Raw genomic sequence first — 24,932 nt, 5'->3', positions numbered from 1 at the left:
TGCCTCTATGATGTCGTTATGCTCCTGTAGGAATGTCACTGGTACTGGGACGCATTAAACAAGCTTCCTGTTGTGTAGGTTTGCGAAGTGCTGTTGCAGGGGGCTTGTGTTAGTCTTCATAGCTTCCTCATATTGTATTGTCTTGTGGTTAATGCAGTTGTGGTGTCGTCTTGGGATGTTACTGTCACCATAAAGCTCCACTGTATGCCTAGTATTTGCTTTTGATTATTGTCTTTATTTCCATAAAACTTCACAACAATGGAATAAGTTCTCTTTTCATTATCCAACACTGTAGTATTGAATGAATGAAAGTAAAGAGAGAGTGAGTTTTTACTTTACTTTACACATTCTTTGCTCATTCATTTTAAATGCATAATATAACCAGTCCACTCAGCATCCCTCATCACACTGCGCTCCTCAAAGTGTTCAAACATTTTGGTTTAATTAGCACTCAGTAGTCACAACTTGTCATAAACAACAGAAAGGTTTCACACACCTCACTGAAGATAGAAGTTTCTAAGTGAACATAAAATCACCGCTGGAGGATCCACCAAAAAATATATATTTTTGGTCACGTATCTGACCCAGGCACATCACAAAGCTCAGAAACAGAATGAAAAAGAGCTATCAATGCACAGAACCGTAACAAATGGCAATAACCGTAACCAATAACACACTCTATCTCTGTCAACCAGTATCTCCCTCTCTCCCACCCACACATATACATTTCATTGCCAATTCTACATTTCAGGGTTGACAGAGACACATTTTCAGTAAAGCACTTCCATACTTGTGACCGTCAAAAGCCAGATGTTTTGAAAAGCTACTAAGCGTGGTCAGAACTGCATCACATGAGAAAACGTTGATTTGTGAAAGATGTGATTGGCGGTGTCGCAACCCGACCCGTACATCCCAAACCCGACCCGCAAACCGCCAACTTTATGCTTTAATATTAGCACAATTGTCAGGACTGAGGAGACAATTACAGAGACGAGGACTGAGCACTGCGGTGTGTGTTTATGAGAGAGAGAGAGAGAGAGAGCCTGACACACGGGTCAACCCGCGTATCATGTCAGGGATAATGTAATAATTCGCGTCAGGGTGCCGCATCACTATGAAGAGGTTTATTTCACAACAATGACCCACTAGCTGTACATTATCCCGCTTATTACACGACTACTTACTTAATAAATCAATAATGACGCAGTTCTGACTGTGGTCATTCACAGCCAGAACTGCGTCCATAGCAATGCTCTGTAAAACTGCATAAAGAAATAATAGACCATAGAACGCTGTGATTGACCAATCAGAATCGAGTATCCAACAAAGCCATGTAATAATACTATATATTTAGTTTAGTCTACAAATTTTGTCATATGTGTATGTATGCTGGGCCACTCAGAGGTTGCTTCTGGGCCAGATGTGGCCCATGTGCCGCTAATTGAATGGGCCTGGTATAGACCGTTTTATAGTTCCTTTGAAAGTAATTGATTGGTTTTTACTACCTCATTGTCTACTCATACATGTGGCAGAGCTGTCACCACGTTGGAGCGTGTACAGTAGTAGTCGTGTGTCTGTGTGTACACACGGAAGCAGTCGGCGGTACAGTGTAGTTGCAAGGCATAAAGGTAGAGAATGTGTGCATGTGTGTGTGTGTGTGTCAGGGAGTAATTGAGATGAATTGGTTTTAATGGGACTTTATGGGATGTTTGGAGTTATTTCTGTCTGAGGTCTCCTCTGGCGTCCTGGCTCCTCTGGAGGATGGCTTGGCCCTCCGCCCAGCACCGAGGCTGCTCTACACTTTCTCCTCTGCTCTTTCATTCTTGTGCTCGCTCACCCTCTCTCTCCCTCTCTCTCTCTCTCACTGGTTCTCATTTTCCTTCTCTCTGTCGTGAGAGAGAGCGAGTGATTGTATGGCACAGAGCGAGTAAGTGAGTGTTTGTGTTTCCTCCCGCCCTGCTATCCCTCCCAGCGCTGTGATTTAACAGAGGCCTCCGGTTCGCCGAGCACTCACCCCTCTCCGCTAATCGCGGAGTGCCACTTTAAAGGCCCCAGCAAGTAGTCAAGCCTCGTCCCGACTCTCATTTGTCACGGAGATCACATGGTGGCGCATGAGTTAGGACCCTGCGGTGGCCGCGCAATTACAGGGTCAGCGGAAGGGAGCGAAGCCAGCGGATCCAGCGGCAAGGATGACTCCTCGGTGGCGGCACAGAACTTAAACTTTCTCTTCCTGTCGCTTTTTGATGGACGGCCTGAGGAAAGAAGAGGCATACGATCTGAGAAGGCGGGGTGTCACTTACAGTCTAGCGTGTGTGTGTGTGTGTGTGTGTGTGTGTGTGTGTGTGTGTGTGTGTGTGTGTGTGTGTGTGTGTGTGTGTGTGTGTGCACGCTTACAGTACAAGCACAGCAGATTTTGTTTTTGTCATCACCCGCTATTTTTAAATTATTCTCGACCAATTTAGTGGCGTAAAAATACAGATCCAACAAATAAGTGTTGGCAACTTCTTCTGGAAAGACTCTTGCATGTGTTTTGAAAACTTTAAAAAGCACATTATGTGATTCTGCACCAGTCAAACCGCAGCCTAGTTTAGCTCCAAGTATGGACTGTTTTTATTCACTTCTCATCCCCATAGTCTGTGCACTGTAGAATGAATTAGTGCACTGTGTACTACATACTGTAGAATACTTTTTTTTTTGCACTATATATCTGTCTCCTTTTCGCTAAGATGACACTTTAATGCCAAAATACCACAACAGCATCAGCAGCAGGAGGCAACCTGTGAAAGTAACTCGCTGTCACTATCAGGAAATATAAATTAATCAATCCTGAATAAGAAACGTATGACATTCAGTGTGTGTCTGCATGTGTGTTGTACTTGAACACACTATATACACGTGTGGCAGTGTGGTCTGTGTGCGCATGCCTTTTGCGGGCCCCATCTGCTTATGTGTATGTGAGTATATATGCCATGGGAGAGGGACAGCTCTGACTTTAACCTCTAAGGTTATGCCAGGTCATTGGCCACCAGCCTCTGAGTGGTGAGGACCCATAGTCGGGAGCGCTGAGACCAAGAGCATAGGCTTCATGAGAGCAGAAGGATAAATGAATGGTTTGAGGGATGGATGGAGGGAAGAGCAAAGAGAAAAAACTGGTGACAAGGATGAGACAAACCACAGCATGGATCAACGATGGAGTCAGGAAGAACAGGACGGAAGGAGCCCGATGGAGGAAGAGCCAGATTGAAGTAGTGAGGACGGAGTGAATGCAGAAGGACAAGCTCTATGTTGCTCATTAGGTTTGGGTGTGTATGGGAATGGCTGTAAACATGACATTTCCACTGCAGCCAGCGGAACGACTTCGGCATCTAATGACAGCCCTGCAGCACAATGAATAGTAAAGCTGCAGCCACCAGAGCTGTCGCCCAGCCCAACTACCACCAGCCGCCACCATCCAGGGGCCCTCATTTTTGACTCGGAGCCCGGACCGGGGCAGGGAGGAGGATGTCTCAAGCCAGCAACTTACAGAACCGTAATTGACCAAATATTCCTCCAATTAGGAAAAGGGTACAATCTAATGTTTTTTAGACATAAATTAAGATGCTGCATGAAGCAATTACAAGATTATCTACTCAGACTTACATTGGCAAGTGTCCACACTCCACTGAAATGAAACTGGTGTCATTGAGGTGATGCCACAGTGTCCTAGCTGGCACTTAAATTAAGCACGGCTCCGGGGGTGTATCCTTGTTTTGTCATGTAATTATTGTCTGGGAAAAGTTTAGTAGCAAATGACATGTTGACTAATTTATAGCCTGACTTCCTTGGAGACTGTTGGCTTTTCTCAGAAGCTAGACAGTGTCAGGAAATATTCCAAATTGATGCTCGACTCAGTCCAAGAATATTGTGCAGTACAGCAGATTGATTGAATCAAAATGTGCAAAAAAGCAATTTTAAGTTACGGCGTTGACCCCATTCTGAGTCCCAGTTTAAATGTCATTTAAGCGCTTTGAGTGGTTGGAAGACTAGAAATGCGCTATATAAATATAAGTCCATTTCCATTGACCAGAGGTGGCTGTCATGGGCAAATATGAAGCCTGGATGACTTTTGAAAAAAAAGGGTCAAACCGCACAATGAGAGTGCATGGTTCTATAACCTGAAAACCCATCCAGCAACCGGAAGCAACTGGGTTAAAGGCTACAGCCACAATTACTATGTAGAAGTTAGTCTCCTGTCAAAGATGCAAAAACGACACAGAGCGAGTGTGTCTTTTGTTTTGTCTCTTAAAACTGTGTGTAATTGAACCTCTGACAGTGAAGTGAGTTGAATGAGTTGGACAGTTGAGGCGTGAGGCCGGCCATGAGTAGGTTGCAATCACACAAGAGAAGTCATTGCATTTGCCCTTTTGTATAGACTGTGAATACATTGAAGTGGAGAGACAAATGTGTACCAGAAAAATATTTATAGAGACAAATTTAAAACCTACATCCATGGTGACCAGAGAATCAACAAACAACTTTGATGGTCCCCTGACTTTTGCTCTAGCGCCACCATGAGTATGACAGTTGTGGATTTAAGTGAGGTGTCTCGACAACTGTTGGATCGATTGCCATGAAATTTGGCACAGATATTCTTGGTGCCCAGAGGATGAATTTTTATAATTTAGGTGATGCCCTGACCTTTCATCTAGCACCATCATCAGGTCAACATCTTTGTGTCCAATACTTTGTTTTCTGACCAAATATCTGCTAAATTAATGACGTTCTCATCAGCCTCACTTGTACTTTGTGTTTATTTATTCATTTATTTATTTTTACTAAAACTGCTGTCAATCGATTAAAATATGTAATCGTGATTTATCGCATGATTGTCCATAGTTAATCGCAAATTAATTGCACATTGTTTTTATCTGTTTAAAATGTACCTTACAGGGAGATTTGTCAAGTATTTAATACTCATATTAACATGGGAGTGAACAAATATGCTTGCTTTATGCAAATGTATGTATATATTTATTATTGGAAATCAATTAACAACACAAAACAATGACAGATATTGTCCAGAAACCCTCACAGGTACTGCATTTAGCATAAAAAAAAATGCTGAAATCATAACATGGCAAACTGCAGCCCAACAGGTAACAACAGCTGTCAGTGTGTCAGTGTGCTGACTTGACTATGACTTGCCCCAAACAGCATGTGATTATCATAAAGTGGGCATTTCTGTAAAGGGGAGACTCGTGGGTACCCATAGAACCCATTTTCAGGTCAAGGGAACCCTTTGAAAATGGCCATGTCAGTTTTTCCTATACAAAATTTAGTGTAGATTTGGAGCCTTATTTAACCTTTTTTGCGACAAGCTAGTATGACTTCACTCTAGCTTTATAACTGAGCCCGCTATAACCTAAAAATTAGGTTGTGTTGATGCGTTAAAGAAATTAGTAGCGTTAAAAAAAATGTGAGTTAACGCGTTATCACGTTAACTTTGACGCCCCTAATTTTTACTTTGTCTTTGGTGCTAATTAGGGATGTCCATAATTAACCGTTTAACTGTTAACCGACATTAAGCATTTTAACTGATTAACGCTAAACCGATTAACGCTATCGGTTAAAACGGTTAAAGGAAATGTTAATAATTCACTCAAAAGCTGAGCGGCTCAGAGGAGCGGCTCGTCACTTTAAGGAGAAAAGCTGGTCCACCTTAACAGCCCACCTTAAGAGGCAGAGCAGGAGTTGCGGGATACAGGAAGTCGGCTCCGGTCTCTGGCTCGCTTGAGCGGAGGAGTTGTAGTTTCGTAGCATTTATCCACCGACAAGTAAACTGTACACACACTGCTACACCTACATTCACAGTTAGAACGCCACCAACAACCTCACACTCACCGCCAACACACACACACACACGGTCTGTTGGAAACTTGCTAGTTACGCAGACTACGTGTGCGGCGGCGAGCACGAAGCGTCCGGCAATGCTAGAGCTGCTAATGTAGCACAAATACACACACTGTTTGTTGGACACTCGCTAAAGTTATGCCGGGCAGACAAAGTATCGTTACGCCGGGCAGACACACAGCTGACAACCTGCTAAACTAAACTAAATGTGCAGCGGAGACTTTTACTGGGAAAGTGGCTGCATGTCCGCAACACTACACGCAGCATCGTAGCTGCTGAGTTAACGCTCCCAGAGGAGTGAACTGGGGACTCCTGTCAACGAATATCTGTTGTGCTCCTGCAGCTAGTACACCGGTTAAGAACATTTGTCAAAATGACCATCTCTAGTGCTAATGAACAATTGTTTGCATGCTAACACTCTAAACTAAGAAGATGAACATGGTAAACACTACACTTAATAAACTAAAAACTTACTAGTGCACCTGCTGCCACATTGCTGTCCCCGACATTTTGCCTTTTTTGGAACATATTATCATATTATACACCGGCATGCAGCACTACTTAGAATAGCCCACTGAACTAGTGCCCGCTAGTGGGCACTTTGCCAGTGACTGACACTTTTGTTTAAGCAGCAGGGTTTTGGGTCAAGTTTATTAACTGGGTCACGAGCTTTCCCCAGGCCCCAGAGTCTGAAATTCTATCCCACGATATTGTATAAACAGTGGCAGGCTCCTTTTGTGTCAAAAGCATCTGAAGAATGCACTCCTGATGCCGCGAGTACTATGATGGGTCCCCCTCCCCAGGGAGATGACCCAACAGGGATATCAGGGTGGTGCTGGTGTGACAGTGTAAATTGGAAGTTATGTTAACAGTCTCTGTGTGTAGAGTGTGTGTGTAAGATGAGGACATAGTTCAGCATCAGGGCGGGGTAGAGGATTGGGCAGCGCAGCACCTGTATGAGTCATGGTGCTGAGGCGAACCTAACGGCAACATGTCATATCAAGACATCGCCCCACTCTCAACCCCTCGCTTGATTCCTCCTCACTGTGCCGATTGCTAACTGTTGTTATTGTCTTCCAGTGTTGTTATTAACTTCCACATTCCTGAAGACGGTGTCATATAATCAGTGATTTTTGCGTACTGAACTCATTCACCTCAACTGGCTACACTAAATATGTAGCCTCTGTAAACTGACATGAACATTGGTTTTAGCTTTTTCTACAATAATGTTAAATGAAAAACTTTTAAGAATCTTTGAAGCTTCTAAATACAAGGTCTTCCAATGTGCCCCACCAGATAGAGGCATGTTGGCTTTGCATCAAATATTAGTACCCTGGAGTGACACAGTGCCTCTGACTCATTTAGCCCCCCATATTAGTGTATGATAGTGGTACAGTTTGCCACGGGTATTTAGTGTTTCAAAGCCAAACCCAGGACCTCAGCAATGTAAACATTTTCCTGTTAAGCATCAACATGAAGCCCCAGAATGCCCCTGTGTTTGATACTATGTGGTCCTGTTGAAGGGAAAACATGTCAGGCCTGATTTACAGTGCCATGTGGACATGTGTGGCTTTGAGGGAAGCAAGCGAAGCATCTGATATTTACCCAGCTGTGTTCAAATGAAGAGCGCATTGTTTAGTGCCGTTATTTCAGTGGAAAATCAACACATATTCCTAAACATGGCCCGGGGATTCCACTCACACGTATTAGTCTCTCCTATTGAATGTTTTAAATGATCAAAATAAGCACGTACATCACTATTGCTAATGATTCTGAGTTGAGTTTCAGAGGTGTTTACCCAATTTATTGCTGGAAACCAATAGAAATACAACAACTGGGCAGAGGAGAGGAAAGGTTTGCTGAAGTTGCATAGAACAGACATAGCTTTGGTCTGGACCAGTGGCAAGTGGATGAGATTATAGTATAGTATTGGTTTTATGCTGTGGTAGATAACGGGTGGAGCAGAGGCATCCTTCTGCAGTAATGTCAGGTTGCAGAAAACCCAAATGCAAATGCCTGGGAGGCTGAGACCTCTAATGTCCATGATTGTCCCGTTGGCCCTGTATACCAGCCTAAATCAGCCCTCCAGCTCATTCTCTTGTGTCATATCCATTTTATACATGCACACACGGCGACACAGCCAGACACACATGCAGCCTGAGGGTAGCACGCAGATAAAGCATACCACAGCAGGCAGTACTAACTACTCTTACTGGGTAACAGCCACATAGCAGAGACTGACTAGTTACAGGTACCTGTGTGGATATTCTTTAAAAAAAGGTTTACTTGATTTGAGTGATATTTGGTTCCGTTCACACGTTCAGCCTAGCAATGCAGGTCTTAACTTCGATGTGACAATGGCCAACTTCCCCTGTTTTAATTTAGCAGATAATGTCAACCACATCATTCAGAGCCATAAGCAAAACAAGAAGGAAACGCTGAACCTTCTGTAATCATCTGTATGTGTCTTTGTTTTTCAGTCGGTGGTGAAAACCGGACGTTTGCTCATCAGTCACGAAGCACCAATAACCGGAGGCTTTGCTGCTGAAATCAGCTCTACAGTACAGGTAAGTGTGTGCCGTCTGTGTATCAGAACATACAGTGTTTCATGAGAGTTTATTGGGATCTGTAGCTCCCCGGGGTAGGAGGTTGTCTTCAAAGCTATTGGTCTTAATGGGTTGCAATGGTTTTGGCAATAAAAGTCCCACTTTGTAATAAAGCTAAAATAGCCTTTCACTGAGTGCCCCAGAGCAGCGGCTGTAAAACTGTGAGGTGCGCAGTTCCTGGAGAACTTGAAGGGAGGCATAGAGGGAGAGATGTGAGGCAAAGATACTGCAGGAGGTGAAAGGGACAAGTGAATGTCGGTGTTCCTGTTCCAAAAACAACGGGAAGTAAGTTACTGTACAGTAATTTGGCCGCTCACCAACACGGTCAACAGTTGGAGCAGCAATTGTGGCTGCGACACGAAGCTCATAGAGGCAATTATGGTACTTTAAAACCTTTAGCACTCGATTGCCTTAATTTGTGTCAAAAATCATACTCCTCAGTCGTAACTTAGTCAAATCTGAACACAAAGAGGCTTCTATTAATCTGCTTAGAAATCACAGAAAAAAGGTGCTCTTTATATTCCAAACATAATCTTTTTAAGTAGCTGTCTATACATCCATGGGAAACTACTGTACTAGTAGCTAACTCTGCATACTTTTAATGATGCCAGCCAGTTTGCCAACATGTAAACGATAGGGCTGTCAACATGGCGTTAAAATGATTTTGCATTATCGCGTCAATGCAAAATCGTTTTAATGCCACTAATTTCTTAAAGGCATTAATGCAATCAATCTTCCGGAGGTTTTAGCAGGCTCAGTTTTAAAGCTAGAGTGAAGATAGACGGCATCATACGAAACTAGAAAAACCTAAAGAATCCATTGGTACCAACCATGTCATACTAGCTTGTCGCGTAGGAGGCTAAATAACGCTCCAAACTTGCGTTACATTTTGGTGATGAAAAGCTGGCATGGCCATTTTCAAAGGGGTCCTTTGACCTCTGAACTCAAGATATATGAATGAAAATGGGTTCTATGGTTACCCACAAATCACTGCATGTGATTATCAAGTGGACAGACATGCCCACTTTATGATAATCACATGCTGTTTAGGGCAAGTCATAGTCAAGTCAGCACACTGACACACTGACAGCTGTTGTTGCCTGTTGGGCTGCAGTTTGCCATGTTATGATTTGAGCATATTTGTTATGCTAAATGTAGTACCTGTGAGGGTTTCTGGAAAATATTTGTCATTGTTTTGTGTTGTTAATTGATTTCCAATAATAAATATATACATATAGTTGCGTAAACTAGCATATTTTCCCACTGCCATGTTGATAAGAGTATTAAATACTTGACAAATCTTGCTTTAAGGTACATTTTAAACAGATCAACAAAATGTGCAATCAATTTGCAATTAATCGAAAAACGGGGCTCAAGATAGCCCATAGCCATCTATCTAACTGACTACATGACAACAATATACAGTACTTCCTATGTACGTCCCCCAAAGCATCATGGGAAGATACAGAGGAGCGGCTCCATTAGTTGTCTGCGTAGCTGTGCAGAGGTTGTTTTGTGAGTTTATACTACTCATCTGAGATTGTTGATACAGTGGGCCAAACTATCCATATAAGGTTTACGAAATATCGCTTGTTGCTGGCAATACAAAAGGCCTGGACAGTGTAACTAAGACATGCCAGAGGCAGCTGATGACAAATTCTGAGCTAAGTGTGATGCATGACTAAATGAAAAGTCTTCCCCTTCCCATCATCCCAATTACTGTATATCTATTTTTGCGTGGTGGGATAATTATCTTCAGTATGTGGGGTGTTTTCTACCCGTGAGGCTCTTAGCAGTGAGTACCACTCTTCAACTCTCCCCTTTATACCCGCCTCCTCACATGTCATCGGACTAATTGTATGCACAACACTGTATGTGTTACCTGGAGCAGTTTACCTTGTTAATGCGCATGAACTCAAAGTTGAAGCAGTAACATCAATCAATCCTCTCCTCATTTACAGCCAGTCAGATGTTGCTCTCTCCCCTGTCAGTGAGGGCTTAAATGGCCAGTGACTCATCCCCCTCATTTCCATGTTTCCATGTTTTCACATTGTGTACGGGTGATGTAAGTTGTTGGTGTGTTCACTGATTCCCTTGATCTGCAGTTTTCACATGGCCTCAGGCGATTTGGATACACTCGCTGGAAAGAAAACTGATTGAAGACTGGTTAATAGTTGTTTTATAAAAGGATGCAGCTTGACATACAGGCCTCCATCACGCTGTTAAACCCATAACATTATATTATAGATATAGTTTTTCTTCAAAGAGAAGAGATATGCTTGTTTTGGCTTTCTCACAAATAAAAGGATTAATGACCAACAGTAGCCTGTAATACCCAATAAGCCATTCCTCTCAAATGATGTTTTAGTGCCATTAAGGCTTTATAAATTGCAGCTCTTATTAATAACACATAATAACTCTTATTAACCCATCTGCTTTGCCTAGTAGTCAATATCAGGCTTTGCCTTGTGCCAATACTGAACAGATAAAAGTGCCTGATAATGTCAGAGCCTCTTTCTCAACTGAATTTGACAGTTCAACCCAAAAGCCATCTTGTATGTATCTTGCAGGAAAGGGTAATGAGTGAGTCACTCAAATTGAAGTTCAGCCATATTTTGGCAGAACTACAAATGTTTGGCACAAGAATAGTTTTGTTTTTCCTTCACCGTGAAACTGGGTCACCATTGGAATCTATTGTTACCACTGTGAATCCAAGCTGACTACAGCCACCACAATCTCACAAAGAACCAAGCTAAATCAAGCATTTAAAAAACAAGGATAGTCAAGGAGATAAAATTCTGTTTGGAGTATTGTTCATTGGAATTTTTGCAGTTTATAAATCACAGAATCAACAAATGAAATAATTCCAGTATAATCCCCACTCCTCCCCTGCTCCCCAACATATCCCCCACCATACGAAAATAAGTCAGTGAATCTGAAAACAGTGCATAAAATATGACCCTTTTTAAGCATGTTTTTGGCAGAACAGATAGATTATATTACATTATTCCTTCATTCATTCATTATCCTCAAAGGCAGCGTTGACCATGTTCTCCAGTGAACACTATTTGCTATATTGGTTGAAATGGTCTTTACACCCCATCAGCGATCCATTACTGATGAGCTCTGAAATAGGACCGGAAAAGAGCCGTCATCTGTAGCTGCTGCAATCCTGTAAAAACATCTACCAATCACTGCCTTGCGGTCCGCTTGGAAAGAACCAATCAGATGCCTCCCTGTCTCCCTGCTCATACTCTACCCTTGGCGTGCACCAGCCTGTACTCAAAGCGTATTGCCGCCGCAAGTTTACTGGAGAATGGAAGAGAAAACTCAGCCCTGCAGTAGCACTGCATTACTTTGTCATGAGGTAGCGTTGTTGAGTTGAGGTCCTCTCTCCGCTCTGTGTCTGTGAAGTAGTTACGATACGGCGGTGCTCATGCATGTGTGTGGGGGGCGTTGCCTTGGAAGGAGCCCCGATGGGAGGGGATCCTGAGGCGGAGCTACTTTGGAATGATGTTAGCTTTCCAAGATCATCGACCCTATCTCTAACCGCTTATCCAATTGAGGGTCGCCGGGGGGGGCTGGAGCCAATCCCAGCTGACATTGGGTGAAGGCGGGGTACACCCTGGATAGGTCACTAGACTATCACAGGGCTGACACATAGCCAATGGTACTGTATTGCAACAGTAGCTACTCTTCCTGGGGTCCTCGCTTTAGTCAATTATTTCTGGACTTCAGCTACTACCTGTCCACCTCAGGCCCTTCCTTAAAGATCCATTTGTGGAGGTTTCTCTTTTGTATGAAAAACAGAGAAGAGATTAATAGGGCTTGGCAAATTTCCTCTATCAGGCTTTGGCTTCAGCCCTTAGTGATTTAATAATGTGTCATTGGCTGGGCCTTTCCTAAGTGTTTTGCTGATGACGGGACAGTACAGAGCAGGACAGAAAGAGAAAGAGATGTGGCTAAAGACAATTCTTTCATGGACCTCAGGGATGCACAGAGAGAAATGGTGAATCACCCTCCTTTTCTTAACTCTGCAAACCACGGCCAACTTGACTATTGTTGATTCAGATTCCCGAAAAGTACACACTTTGGCTGATCATTTGGATTTAGAAAAAAAAGTAATAATTTTTCCATTGATTGTCAAAGAAATAATAAAAAACCATGACCACTGGTATTACAAGAACTCTTGGTTGCTTAGAGCGATGAAATACCAAGTGTATGAAGATGGTAGTTTGGTAGCTAAAGTTGTTTTAACTACAGTTTATTCTCCACACAGCCATATTTTACACTGCATTTAATCATTTAGCATTGCCACTCAGGGGGTCTCAGAGGTCTGCTTTCCATTATTGGTGTGGAATTTAAACCAACAGAGTTCCAACATCCAACCCAGCACGCCCCACTGAGTTGTGGTACTGCTCTGGGCCGCGGTTCAAAGACTACGGACTCCACTCTGGCCCAGTGTATGTTAGCTGAAGATGAAGGATTACACGCTTTATGCCATAAATGTCTTCTGAATGTGAATCAGACTACTAGTTGCCTGTCTGGCTTAATCTGAATAAGAAGCAGAGTAGCCACGAGGCCTGGGGCGTCATGCCCAACTGTAAAAGTCATGGCCGTCCCTTCCCATGTCTTTCTCCATGAAGGGATACACTAAACTGCCTTCAAAGGACTGTGTTTATACAGGGGGGAAGGGAGGGAGGGGGTCTTTTAAGAGACTTGAGGATTGGATACATGTACCACCATGTTGGGTAAGGAGGTTATATAATGGTGGTCTGCTGCTGCTCAATCCCGTCCAATAGCCTAAAGCCCAATTCCCTCATTAGTCATTTCTACCTTCATATAACTAAGGTGCAAATAAAAAAAAAACTTCTGAACTAAAAACCCTCATGCAAGTCTTTTTATCTGTTGAGTTTAATGTCAATTTCACTCATTCCAAGTCTCCTGACATACTGAATGCATACTGAATCATGTTCTGCAGACATTTTTCAATCAAGCCTGCACAAAAGCAAAATTATGGTATGATTGTGTGTAGATCTGAAAAGACAAAACTCTCTTATGAGTATATTTTTACATGGACCTTCCATCTGCCTGTCATTAATTCAAAGAAGATGACATCCACATCCAGATTTGCTCCAGGCCCAGTCCATTCAAGTACACAACTGTTCAACTTAAACATTCCCAAGTTTATATGTTTCCAGTAAACGAGACAAGAAATCACCTGTTGTTACCTTTTTTACCTACGTAATTGCCAGTTAAGGCATGCATTAATGATGTTTAAATCATCTTTTGAACAAGACTGAACTGTTTTAGTGAGCTCATGAGTATAAAATCAGTATTTTAATTAATTTAATATCCACTTCTGAAGATCATAACCCAAAGAAAGCTAAGACATAGTCATGGTGTAGCCTGCTGGATGCTATGTGAGCAGAAGACAGAACATGTCTGAAGCAAAATGTAGCATCACTCCAATTTTCAAAGACATTTTTTATAATCCAGAACCATAACCTTTTTTTCTCTACTATATGGTATGGTATTGATTTCACTGTACATTATACAGTAGTTTTTAGGACAATGCAGACTGTGCTTGTCAGGGTTATCTCTACATAGTCAGACTCAGGTGTACATTGTCAGATTATCTAAACTGCACTTTGTCAGCCTCAGCTATACTGACATACAGTACATAGGCATAGTAATATTTTACCATTTATTATGTTTTGCATAAATGTTATGAAGATAAGAAGAGATATACTAGCTTATCATTCCCAGGTTATACAATACACGCTATAAGTGACAAGTGTTGTTTGATCTTAACCGCATTTAGAGAGGTTTAGAGACATGTTGAAGAGTTCTCGGCCTGTTCTCAGTTGTAATCTAGCTGGTTTGGATGCCTTGCACTGTCTTTTCTTAGCTGATATAGCAAGTGATATTGGCATTTTCCTCCCCATCTGACTGCAACCCCCAATGTGCGGGTGTTTCTGACCAACTTTTTGTGCGACAGGAGACACAATATCGTCACTGCAACTCCAAGCCCCCGCTGTGAAGTATTTTTAAATCCCGCACCACTACAGGATGCGAGCGTTTTGGCACTGCCAGGTTTACATATTTTTGTTCTGACATTTAAGTATATTACACATAATGATGCACTTCCCAAAAGATAAACACCGATTTGAATGAAATCTGAGTTGTGTGGCCATTCTCTGTCCAGCTGTGGTGGCAGGCAGTCAGTCTACTGTACTTTTCTCCCACTTCCAGTGAACATATTTAGAGGAGATTACAGATGTGATCCAGACAAAAGAGCAAACTCCCTGGTACTGTCTGACTGGTTGTCTGTCGTTGGGCAGAGAATAGATCTCGAGGTTATAATCTCGATGGACCCGGATAATCTCATTGTTACTTTCATCAATACACTGAGATGAAAAGAAAACAGGATACCTTGTGGTGTTATTTGGGGTCAGCGGTAGGAAAAGTTTCCATCAGAAATGTTCACCATTTCATAAATACCCCGGACAAAAGCTCATTCACTGCATGACATGCTGTCAAATGAATACTGTAAAAAAAATAATGTGTTACCGTGTGATCTAGACCTGAAAAGACATTCTATCAGCTTGTCATTAATTCAAAGAAAATGATCCTTTATATGTTTTGCTTTGTATGTAGTTTATGTCACTTCTATACTGTATGTTTTTGTGTGTTTTGCTGATGTTGCTCATTGCTGCTTTTATGCCTCCGCGTCGGCAACAGCCATGGCTGGAGGCATTGGCTGTATTCAAAACCGCCTACTACATACTACTGAGGAACGCAGTATACAGTACATACAGCATACTGTGTTCCTCAGTAGTATGCAGTATGAAACTGTTGAAGCAATTTATTTTTCAGTATGCTAGGCCAAGCTGTAGCCTTTAAACAAGCTCTTAAAGCACTGGACAAAAAACTCGTACCACTATTGCAATTTTATTGAAAAATACAACGTCTACTGACTAACTTATACTAATAAATACTGCATGGTTTAGCTCCACCACCCTTAAACAATTTATTCTAACAGCAAATGGTGAAGTAAGACAAACAGGATCATCAATGAGGGGAGACGGTAAATATAAAGCCATTGCTCAACAAAATTGCTTTTTCAGTTATAGCAAAAAAATTGTGGAATGATATCCCTACAAATATTAGAGTAATGTAAAAGGGTCATGTTGTCTCAGCAGGTATATCTCTGCCCCATTAGAGGCTGCTCTTTTCCTCGCCTCTTCCTTCCCCACTACCTTCTACTCTGTAGCCGGTCTGTGAATGTGAATGGCCGGCTGGCAAGCAAGCTACGCCCGCGGCCAATTGTGGGGGAAAAAAAGAAATTCAGAAATGACTTTAGTGATGAAATAGCTATGAAAAATGTGCCATTTTTGGCTGCTGTTGTGACCATAGCCTGTACCGTTCCAGTGTTTTGCATTGTAGGATACAGTAAGCGAGGTAGACTGGTCCGATGCATACTGGAGATATTTTCAAAATCAGTACGACATCCGGGTATACTGGAGATTTTGCTTTTGTTTGCATACTGCATACTAGATGCTACATTTTGGCCAAATCAGTATGAAAGTATGTGGTTTCCATTATGTTTTCGGGTTTGTCCATCCATATGTACGCCCACACCATTTTCCTGAACGCGATATCTCAGGAACGCCTTGAGAGAAGTTCTTCAAATTTGGCACAATTGTCCATTCGGACTCAAGAATTAACTGATTAGATTTTGGTGGTTAAAGGTCACTGTGACTTCATGTCCGACCCATTCTCGTGAAAACAATATTGCCTATAGGGAATTGTATTGCATCCGGCACAAACTTTCTCTTGGACTCAATGATGAACTGATTTTGGTGGTCGAAGGTCAAAGGTCACTTTGACCTCACAAAACACGTTTTTGACCATAAACTCAAGAATTCATATGCTAATGACATAGCAGGTTACAGTATGTGGGCGGAAACACAGAACATGTCTGAAGCATAATGTAGCATCACTCTTCAATGAAAGGTTCATATTTTCAAAGAACCACTTTTAATACACAAACTGACTTTTACTGCGCCTCATAGACCCCAAGGCCATTGGCATTTGTCAGCCCATGAAAGCAATGCGCTTAAGGAGAAAGTATTGGAAAATGCAAAGATTAGGCCATCATGTCACCAGTGGTACAGTGGCTGTTGCCAGTGGCTGTTGGAGAGAATCAGTCTGAGGTTGTTCTGAAGTCTACAAGGAAGGAGGAAACGGAGCAGTGAAGAGGAAAGGCGGGGTTGTTAACCTAGTTGTATCCATTCAGTGTATATTCATTAAAGCTAATCACAGTTAATTAGCTGGGTGGAACAGACCGAGCAAGTACTAGGCTGCAGGAGTCTAGCTGCCAGGCAGATAGCACTGCCAGCAACATAGAGCCCTGCTCAGCAGATCAGATTGACCCCCCTGGTTTTGGGGTTTCATTCTTACTGGCACCAAAAGAGAGAGACCTTGTGGCTCCTGGGCTGGCCTCTGCTGTGTCAAAAGAGTCGATTTGAAGACCTTACTGACAACTTGACTGGTTTTAACAAAATAATGTCTACTTCATATGTCACCATTGTCCTTACTCCTCAATTGTCCTCCAGATGTTTTAGGTCATCTTTGCATGGTGCCCAGAGGATAACTCCTAATGACTTTTGTTGATTCTCTGACTTTTCATCTAGCGCCAGCAGAAAGTCAAATTTTTCCCTTTCCAGTGAATTATATGCATTGTCACACGTTTGGTACAGACATTCATGGTTCCCAGATGATGAATCCTATATACTTTGGTGATCCCCTGGCTTTTCATCTTGCGGTCCCACAAGGTTGACATTTATGGTTTTGAGTGAAATGTCTCAATATCTATTGGATGGATTCCCTTGAAACGTGATGCTCACATTCATGTTCCCCTCAGGATGAATTTTAATAACTTTTGTGATCCCTTAACTTTTCATCATCAGGTCAACATTTTGATTTGTCCAATACTTTGGTGTATGAGGAAAGCTAATGGCATTACCACCAGCTTCTACTGTACTTTGTGTTTACTGTTAATTAGCAAATGTTGCTAACACACAAAACGTTGATGGTAAACATGGTAAACATTATACCTGCCAAACATCAGCATGTTAGCATTGTCATTGTGAGTATGTTAGCATGCTGGCCTTTTAGCATTTAGCTCAAAGAACCGCTGTGCTTTAATACATCCTCACAGAGCTGCTAGCGCGGCTGTAGACTCTGTCTTGTTCTTGTTTCATTAATTGCTTCCTGCATCCACACTTGATGGTTCTGGATTTGTCTTCCTACTTGGCAATCCTTTGAATTCATTAATACAACTCAACACCTCTCGTCTCGGCGGGAAAGCTCTCACTGTACCATGTCAACTCAGCAGGCACACAGAGCAGCAGACTTCTGCTGCAGTCTCTCTCTCTTTTGCTCTTGTTGTGTTGTATTTTTACAGGCTGTAAAAGCACAAAAGGCTTCTCATAAAGACTGACATTACCCTGGTCTCTGCCAGATGTTATATAAGAAATGAAAAATATAGTGTGAAACATACAAGTCCTGCACTGCCAAATGCCAAACTGCTCCATGGCGGCCTGTTGGCGGGTTTATAATGTGGGATTACATGGATAGCTGAGTTTGTGATGCTGTCAGTGTCACAAGAAAACAGGTCCAAATCCGTTCTGTGTCTGTCAGAGACCGACTGAGCACAAACACGCAATACGCAAAGAGGGTGCTGTGCAACTTCCTCGGAGTCAACTCGTATGCTTTTGTTTTGGTTTTGATTGAGTTGTTTACAGGTCAATTTCGTCTGAAAGAGGGTACTTCAGGTCTGTTTCTGCAAATCTGTGCACGAGTCCAAGTGTGCTCATTTAACTCATCAGGGGGTTTGTCCTATTTGGAGTGTTTTGGCCAACTTCTTTCTGCTTTGTCTCCATGGGAAGAGGTCAAAAGCCAATATAGAGACACGAGTCATGGCTTGTTTTGCACTCTGGCCAAATTGCCTGCTTTGAGGAGCCTGAATGAACCATTTTGACTTTTAGCATATAAGTCAGATCTGGCAATAAAAATGAAATTAACTTGTTTGATCAATTCTGAAGTAACTATTTGATACATGTTTTTTCCAGTCAATATCTCATACCCCCTCTTGATAGTGTTGGGAACTGTGGATATGCCCGAGCATTGAGAAGGAGTAAACCAGACCGAACATACTTGTGAAATCCAGCTGCCTATATGAAGCCTCTTTGATTTTCTCAGTGTCAAACATCAGAGCTGCTGTAGTCTGAACATGTTAGCTTGGCTTCCCTGTCTGAATGAATTATGTCTGAGCACTGACAGTATTTGTCCTCATCTGTGTGTGTTTTTTTCCTTGCAGGAGCAGTGCTTCCTTAACCTGGAGGCTCCCATCAGTAGGGTCTGCGGTTATGACACCCCCTTCCCTCACATCTTTGAACCCTTCTACATCCCAGACAAGTGGAAGTGCTTTGAAGCAATTAAGAAGATGATCAACTACTGAACCCGTCAGGTAGGAAGGATCTGAAGGCTTCCTTTGAAGGAAGAGACATTATGTGATTTTTAAACACTTAGTGTATATTAAGGCCTGTCAACCATTGCCCTATAATCTACCTTATATATTCCAGTAATCTAGTTATAGAGACATGAAACCTAGCTATGACCTTCCATCAGTCACAAACAACCATCATTAGAGAGAAAATTCAATTGCATTTTATATTTTTTTTCCTACACGCTCTTTTACTTAGTTGTCTAATATAATCCTCCACTAGACATACTACAGTATGTCTATTTATTTATTCTTATCCAGACATCACAAGCTGATACTCATTCCAGGGCCCTATTCAGACATAGTGTCATGTACCTCTGACATGCAGTTCTAGTAACCAAGTGGGATTGTATTTTCTTTTTCCAGCTCACATTGGATTTTATCTGTGGAAAGATGCAACTGCTAAATAGAATATAGGGGTGCTGTGAGGGCGACACAAAACAAAAAGGGATCAACATTGTTTCTGCACTGAATGGTACATTTTTAAAGTACCATTAATGCTATACTGAAGTCCATCTCAACTACAAACATTAAAGGTGCTAGTTGCCTCCGCACAGCTCTCAACATGGCGACGGCTGAGCAGGCGGCTCACAGCTAACCGTGCTAACAGCCCTAATAGTGAAAACAACAGCAACAGTGCTGACAGAGCTAACAGTTGCTAGCTACTAGCCAGTAGGGCACACTCACATGCACGAACATGCACTAAAAGCATGCACGGCCGGCCTGGTTATGTCAACACAGCATGGAGAAACTTAGAGCAGAAGGTGAATTCACTCTCTGCTCAGATAGACATTACTCCTCTATATCTTTACATAGCAAATGCTGCTATATTAATGCTCTGGATATCATAAGGAGCACCTTTAACAGTTATTTTGACAGGGATATTTAAGCCTACAGTGCACATCTTCAGACAATATCCATCGAGCATATCTTTTCATCTTACTTCTGCATAGTACAATAAGCTTAGCATTAATTCATGTTAAAATAAATACTTTGATCAGGTGGGACTGGAGTGTTGAGGGGGAATGGGTCAAGCTTAGGATCTAGAGCTGAACAATTAGCTGATTAAGTGATTAGTCGATGAATTGGCAGCAGCAATTTAGGTTTTCTTTGTCTTCTATGATATTAAACTCTTGATCGGTAAAAAAAAAAAAAAAAAAAGCAGTTTAAATATGTCAAGTTAGGCTCTGGAAAGTAATGATAAGCATTGTTCACTATTTTTGACTCTGTAAACCCAATTAAATCAATTAATTAGGAAAATAATCAGCAGATTAATCGATAATGAAAAGTATTGGTTGCAACTCTATAAGTTACTTCTCAACAGTAAGGAAGTTCTAAATAAATTAGGTAGCCACATTCATTTTTTTTTTTTTTTTTTAAAGGTAGGAATATTTTCTTTCCATTGTTTCTCTCTTTAGAAGCATAAGAAAGGAGGACAGACTTCATAAAACTTCCCTTGATAAAAATTTGTCCTTGCAATTAAAGATTCAAAAGTCTGTCAATAATTTTAACCATTAACCAAAAACAGGCCTCGTCTGACTCTTCCAATGGCGAAGAACGATCCTTGACACGCCAATAAAGCCTGCCAATGCAAGTCCACATTTTTGTTTGGATATACCTGTTGATAGGAGAGACCTGTCTCCTAATAAGCACATCTGGGGACGTTCTGGCACCCAATGTGAAGCTTGAGTGTTTAGAGGATACTGAAGCATCTGTTTTGGGTGTATTCACACCTGTATTTAGAGCTGCCGACTTATAATCAGACCACCCAAGACTGATTTTAGTGCCAAGTGTTAACAGGGCCTAAATGTCAAGGATACGACCAATTTACTTGTGTAAGCCCATACTGCTCTCATACTGTTGGTATGCTATTGTCTTTCATTTGTTGCAGAAGTGTTGAATAATCCTTCGAGTCAGTCCGCCAGACTCTTTCTTAATCCCTTTTTAATTGTCAGTCATCTTGAGTTATAGCTATTAAAATGTTGGCCTTGATTAATAAGGTGGAAGGAGCCATTAATAAAACATTTAATTTGATCCACGTCGCCTCTCATCCCAACTGCTCACCATCTCTGTCCAGCTCTACTTTTCCTCCTCATCTGCCATCCACTGTGAACCGCCAAGTTATTCCCTTTAACTTATTGAACCTCTCTCCTCCTCCAGAGCCAACTTCTGGTAGCCCTGAACTCCACGCTCTCTCCTTTTCCTCTTCCTTCATCAAATCAGTGGAGAGCAGCCAGGAAAAGACACTTTGTTGACCATCCAATCAGGAAGCAGCATCCAGATGGGCTCCATGTCCCCCTGGTGTCTTCCAGTACAAAGACTGTTACAGCACCTCTGCATTAGTGAACCTCATTCTGCTACGAAGGGAAAAAATGACTTGATCCGCTCTACATGGTGAAGCTCTGCTTTGGTGTCGACACATAATCTGATTTCCTCTTAAATAAGTTGGATACTGTTGGGAAAGCTGTCAGCTGTCTCTCTCTCTGTGCTGTTATCTTTGATTGACTGTGTCCAGCTCTGCTCTAATCTTTATTTAGTTTGACATTAACTGAATCTTATATTGTACCTATATAGTGTATCTTTGGTTTTTAAGGAAAATAAAGTAATCCGAATTGGTGAAAACATTTGGTTTGGTGATTTGCATTGCTTTGAATTATTGGGATTTAACAGTGTCATTTTGGCAGCAAGTTACCTACACGGTTGCAACTGGTCATGGGGCTAAGGGAAATATATACCAGAATGGCAAATCTGATAAATCTTCTGATGACCATACTTGTCAACCCTTCCAATTTTCCCTGGAGACTCACGTTTTTCATTGTCTTCTCCCTGGTTTCCTCCCGGGGTCACAATTATCCCTTATTTCTACCGATTTAAAAAAATTAAAATAAAAAATGTCACATTTTTTTGTCCTTTTCATTATCACAACCTGTTTCTGGCGCTCTACAGTGTCTATAAGCTCTACTGTTTCCACCCGGACGACAATAGAGCTACAAAAAATGTAGTTTCCCGGCGGAAGAGAGCGGTCGATGCTCGCGACACAGCACAGTTTGAGCTGCGCTCGCCACACATCACAAAGTTGGGATTTGCTCAACGTAGTGAAAAGCCGTCATGGTGCGACGCAAGCTGTTGGAAATAACGGGTTTCAAAGCGCAGTGGTGCCATTGACGCATTGTGTCTGAAAGGACCTTCAGTGAGTGAGAGAAAGAGAGAGAACTGAAGAGTACTAAGAGAAAGAAATACTCCAGCAGCGGCAAGAAATGAATAAAAACTGATGAATATTAGTTTATGCCAGAGGGGGAAATTATTCTGTTTTCTTTACTGAGAATTAAAGGCAAAATTAAAAGTTTAACATAAAAATCCTGTTGCAGTGTAGGCTACTTAGTAGATTATTACTTTGTTAATTTCAGTCTTTTAAAGTCACCAGAATGCAGGAAAAAAGGTCTCTGAAGCTCAATTGTTTTCTGTGGGAGGACCGCCAGACCTCCCGCTTTGGTTTTGAAATCCTCCCTTTCTTTAAGGTCTCAAGGTTGGAAAGTATGCTGATGACGTCTGGGAATTTTACGCCAGGACATGTTTTAAAACTTACGGAACACATTTATTGCATTAGATTTAAATTATTAGGCATAACTGAAGAAGAACTGACATTTTTCAGTAATAGCAGCACTTTGATTTACAAATGTAAAATTGTAAAACTACAGAAAAGGCATCGAATGTGAAATCATGGCCACTGTGCAAACTTTTGTCCTGCTGTAAAGTTTTAAGACTTTTCCATTTTATCAGTGCTTCCATGAGGAAATTGTCTTTCCTTGTTAAACTTCTTATCCATACCATCTAAAAGTTTGATATGGAGAGACATGGAATCAATCAGGGCCATTGTTGGATCACTGTGTCCTTGTACTGCACGTTCGAGGAATTGTGAGTCATAGGTAAGCTGTTACCTAGACGACAATGAAAACTGCACATTAGAAGTTGGAATTCTGCCCGGGCCTCCATTAGGAGACGGCGAGAAATGATAGTGTCCTCAACCGCTCTGCCGCTTGGACAGTTTGTGTGTGCTCAGGGAAAGCACCAGTGTGTCATGAGTGAAATCATGTGTAAAACATGCTAACCTTTAGAGGCTGCAGAGTTCACCACATTGTGACAGAATTAGATGAGTGACTATATATTTACAGAGTTATGGTAATCCCTAAAGGGGGGGCAAAAATTGTAAAGTCTGACCTCAGGATGGAATTAGAGGACTCTTACTACTTGGCAAGCCTGTAAACTTAGACAATTCCTTGTATACAAGCGGAGGTTTTGGTCTAAGGGTGGTCCAAAATACCATTTTTTTTGTTTTTTAACTTATAACTGCACTGCCCACTCTAACCGCTGAATGTTTTTATACTGCTCATACTATATATATCTAGCGTATTCATATCGTTCCCTTACCATTTATTCCATTCTATATTTATTCCATATATTATTGTTCATTCTAGCGTGAGTGGTTGTCTGTGTCTATGTGATAGTCTGGCACATGAAACACGGGGGTAGTTCGAGGCTGGTTACAAAGATAAGGTGAGCTGGGGAGTGAAACAGGTGCTAAAGAACAGAGGCTATGTTCAGGATGGAACCACAATGGAGTGATACATTATTTCAAAACAGATAGTATGGAATATTATCAACATAGCTGACCCAACACTTGATGAAATGCTGTTTAATTATGATGTAAAAAGGGAAAAATTGCACTTCAATAAAATAACACAACATAACTAAAATAGTAAAAATACCAATAACATTTAGCTAAATAGTCTAACGACGTTAGCTGGGCTATAGCATAATCAGATATTCCAACTCATTCTAAACTGCATTAATAACTCTGAAACACAAATAGTTCTCCTTGTACACATATATAAAAAGTCATACCTACTGTACATTTACAAAGGATTAGCAGTTGAGTATCATTTTCCCCAATAAAACTAATTTCTGGAAGTTATGCCACAGTGTGATGCCAGTGTCTTCCTTTTTACATAGTTGGTTGCTTTTGATTGGACATAGATATTTCCTAGCAACTAATTTACACATTACTTAAGACTTTACCAGCTAAATCAAGTTTTTAATTAACTAAATTTAGTAAATTGCTAATTTGAAGCCAGCTAGTTTAGTACAAACTTCACTGGTGCACCCCTACGAAGACCACACAACTTTCTTGTCACTCCTAAATATACAATTTCTCTGATTTTCAAACTTAAACACTCCCAGAGCTACTTGTGGCCACCATGACTCCCGTCTCTCACAATCAAGTTCCAATCTAGAGGTTTGTGGAGCTCAGAGTCAGAACATACTAATGCTAAACAGAGCTTATGCTTTATTACTTCCTTGTGATGGGGAGATATGATGCTAAGCCTTTGTTGGACTTTGGAGGAGTGCTGCTGAATGCACTGCATGGTTACAATTCAATTAAATGGGCATACTTTTAAACAAAACATGACACATTTTTATGTGTATTTCCCCCCAAATATGTTCACAATTAAAAGGTTTGCTTTTTATAATTATGTTATTAAATTTCCGACCCTTGCCGCCCTAGTTAAAGGTACAGTGTGTAGTATTTGGCAGCGTCTAGTGGTGTGGTTACAGATTGCAACCAACTGACACAACCTTCCGCTCACTCCTCCCTTTCCAAGACTGCGGTAACCTGAGTGCAAAGCCGTGGTAACGCCGTTCACCTCGCTCAGAGGCCATCCTTACCATAACAACACTACTTTAGTCTCAAAGGATATCAGACGGCGGCTGGCGGTACCACGGTTTTGCACTCTGCGGCTCACGTTACCACAGTTTAACAAGCGTGTCGGAGAACTACGGTGGCCTTCGGGGAACGTAGAAACACA

General features: G+C 41.6%; 1 protein-coding gene across 1 annotated transcript in view; it reads left to right on the top strand.

Annotated features, from left to right (window-relative positions):
• bckdhb (branched chain keto acid dehydrogenase E1 subunit beta) overlaps positions 1 to 21,692 on the top strand; it is a 55,414-nt gene extending 33,722 nt beyond the window's left edge. The window contains exons 9-11 of the mRNA XM_037784965.1: positions 8,370 to 8,456; positions 18,883 to 19,032; positions 21,229 to 21,692. Of these exons, the coding sequence (XP_037640893.1) occupies positions 8,370 to 8,456; positions 18,883 to 19,023 (228 nt within the window). The 3' untranslated portion in view covers positions 19,024 to 19,032; positions 21,229 to 21,692. The remainder of the gene's footprint in view (positions 1 to 8,369; positions 8,457 to 18,882; positions 19,033 to 21,228) is intronic.
• The last annotated feature ends 3,240 nt before the right edge of the window (positions 21,693 to 24,932 follow it).

This window comes from Sebastes umbrosus, chromosome 11 (assembly GCF_015220745.1).
Source record: "Sebastes umbrosus isolate fSebUmb1 chromosome 11, fSebUmb1.pri, whole genome shotgun sequence".
Taxonomy (NCBI): Eukaryota; Metazoa; Chordata; class Actinopteri; order Perciformes; family Sebastidae; genus Sebastes; species Sebastes umbrosus.
The sequence above is the reverse complement of the archived record's forward strand: the minus strand, read 5'-3'. Positions and strand labels throughout refer to the sequence as shown.